The sequence below is a fragment of the Loa loa genome, assembly GCF_000183805.2.
Source record: "Loa loa unplaced genomic scaffold supercont3.432, whole genome shotgun sequence".
Classification (NCBI taxonomy): Eukaryota; Metazoa; Nematoda; class Chromadorea; order Rhabditida; family Onchocercidae; genus Loa; species Loa loa.
The window spans coordinates 33,243-34,785 of NW_018108612.1; the positions used below are offsets into that span (position 1 = coordinate 33,243).

The window sequence follows — 1,543 nt, forward strand, 5'->3', positions numbered from 1 at the left end:
TGATGGTGGAATTGATTACTTTGTTTTATACCATCCTCCCTTTTCATATCTAATGCGTCTCCTCCTCTTTCTCCCCTCCTCCTCCTCCTCCTCCTCCCACTCAATTAGACAGATACCGCAACGGAATGTAGAAAATGCAATAGTACTACAACAAGGTTAAATGAATTCATTCTTTCTATTATCAATAATGATAATAGTGATATCAGTAGTGATAATAGTGATATCATGTTTCCATCATGAAATGGGCAAATCTGACAATCATCCTATTAAACCTATATCAATTATGGTTAGCCTTTTTTTTTTTTTCAGCTTCTATCATATTTGGCTATTTATTTTCTTGGCTTAAAATATATTTGGGACAAAAAAAAAAAATGTTGACAATTATGATAGTGATGTATAGATGGAACAAAAATGATGATAAAATGAAGGAAAGAAAGAGAGGAAAAAAAAAATAAAACTAAAACAGAAACTATTAAAATGGAAAAAAAAAAGAAATTTCGATGAAAGCACTCTTACTACATCATTATTTTGAATTATATTTCTCATTTATTTAAAAAATTTTCGAAATGATTAAATTGCTAAAATTTCAGTAACAATAATGAAATAATTCAAAGAAAAGAAGAAAAAAAGAAAAAGAAAATAATTTCGTTCATGAAGAGAAAAGAGAAAAAAAGAAGAAAAGAAAAGAAAAGAAAATTTAAACAATAACAAGTAAACGGGACAAAATGATGATGACAGGAAAAAGAAATTGTATTTAAATGATTTGGATGGTTTTGTTCTCGTAACACAAAAATGAACAAACAAATAATCCATTTCCTTTTTTTTTTTTTTTTCATCCGAAATATCGAATAGTTTGATTGAATGAAATGGTTGAATGAATTGATAAAAAATAAGGGAGGAATAATTTCAGTATCTGATAAATACAATGTAAAAATTATTTACTACAAACAATACCAGCAAGTGCAACAATAACAGTGGCAGTAACAACAACAGCAACAACAACAACAACAATAATAACAGTAACAACAATATCAACAACAATAGTAGTAGTAGTAGTAGTAGTAATAGTAGTAGCAAAAACAAATAGCAATAACAAGAACAGTAGCAATAATAATAATGGCAATAGCATAGCCAAGACCAACAACAGTAACAATAAGCAGCACCTGCTAGTAGCAACAACAACAATAACAACAACAACAACAACAACAACAACAGCAACAGAACATTGACAATAGCAGCAACAATAACAGTAGCAATAGCAGCAATAGCAGTAACAATGGCAACAGTAGCAACAATAACAGTAACAACAACAGTAATAACATTTCATTGAACAGTTTTATTCTAATTAAAAAAAAAAAAATTTGCAATGAAATGAAAAAGAAAAGATGGAAATGCAAAACGTGCCTAATTTGTTATTGATAATGATATCTGATAATGATATGTGCTATTATTATAATTAATTAATTATTTATGTAATTTGGAAAGAGGAAAATTTGTCGAAAGAATATTTTCAATTATTATTCGTTTAATGGTTTCGATTTTT

General features: G+C 27.7%; 1 protein-coding gene across 1 annotated transcript; it reads right to left on the reverse strand.

Annotated features, from left to right (window-relative positions):
• Window positions 1–934: 934 nt before the first annotated feature.
• Window positions 935–1,327, reverse strand: LOAG_18664 (hypothetical protein; the record flags this gene model as incomplete). The annotated part of the gene is made up of 1 exon (XM_020451329.1): window positions 935–1,327. The coding sequence occupies one exon, from the start codon at window positions 1,325–1,327 to the stop codon at window positions 935–937; it is 393 nt and encodes a 130-aa protein (XP_020304896.1).
• Window positions 1,328–1,543: the final 216 nt, after the last annotated feature.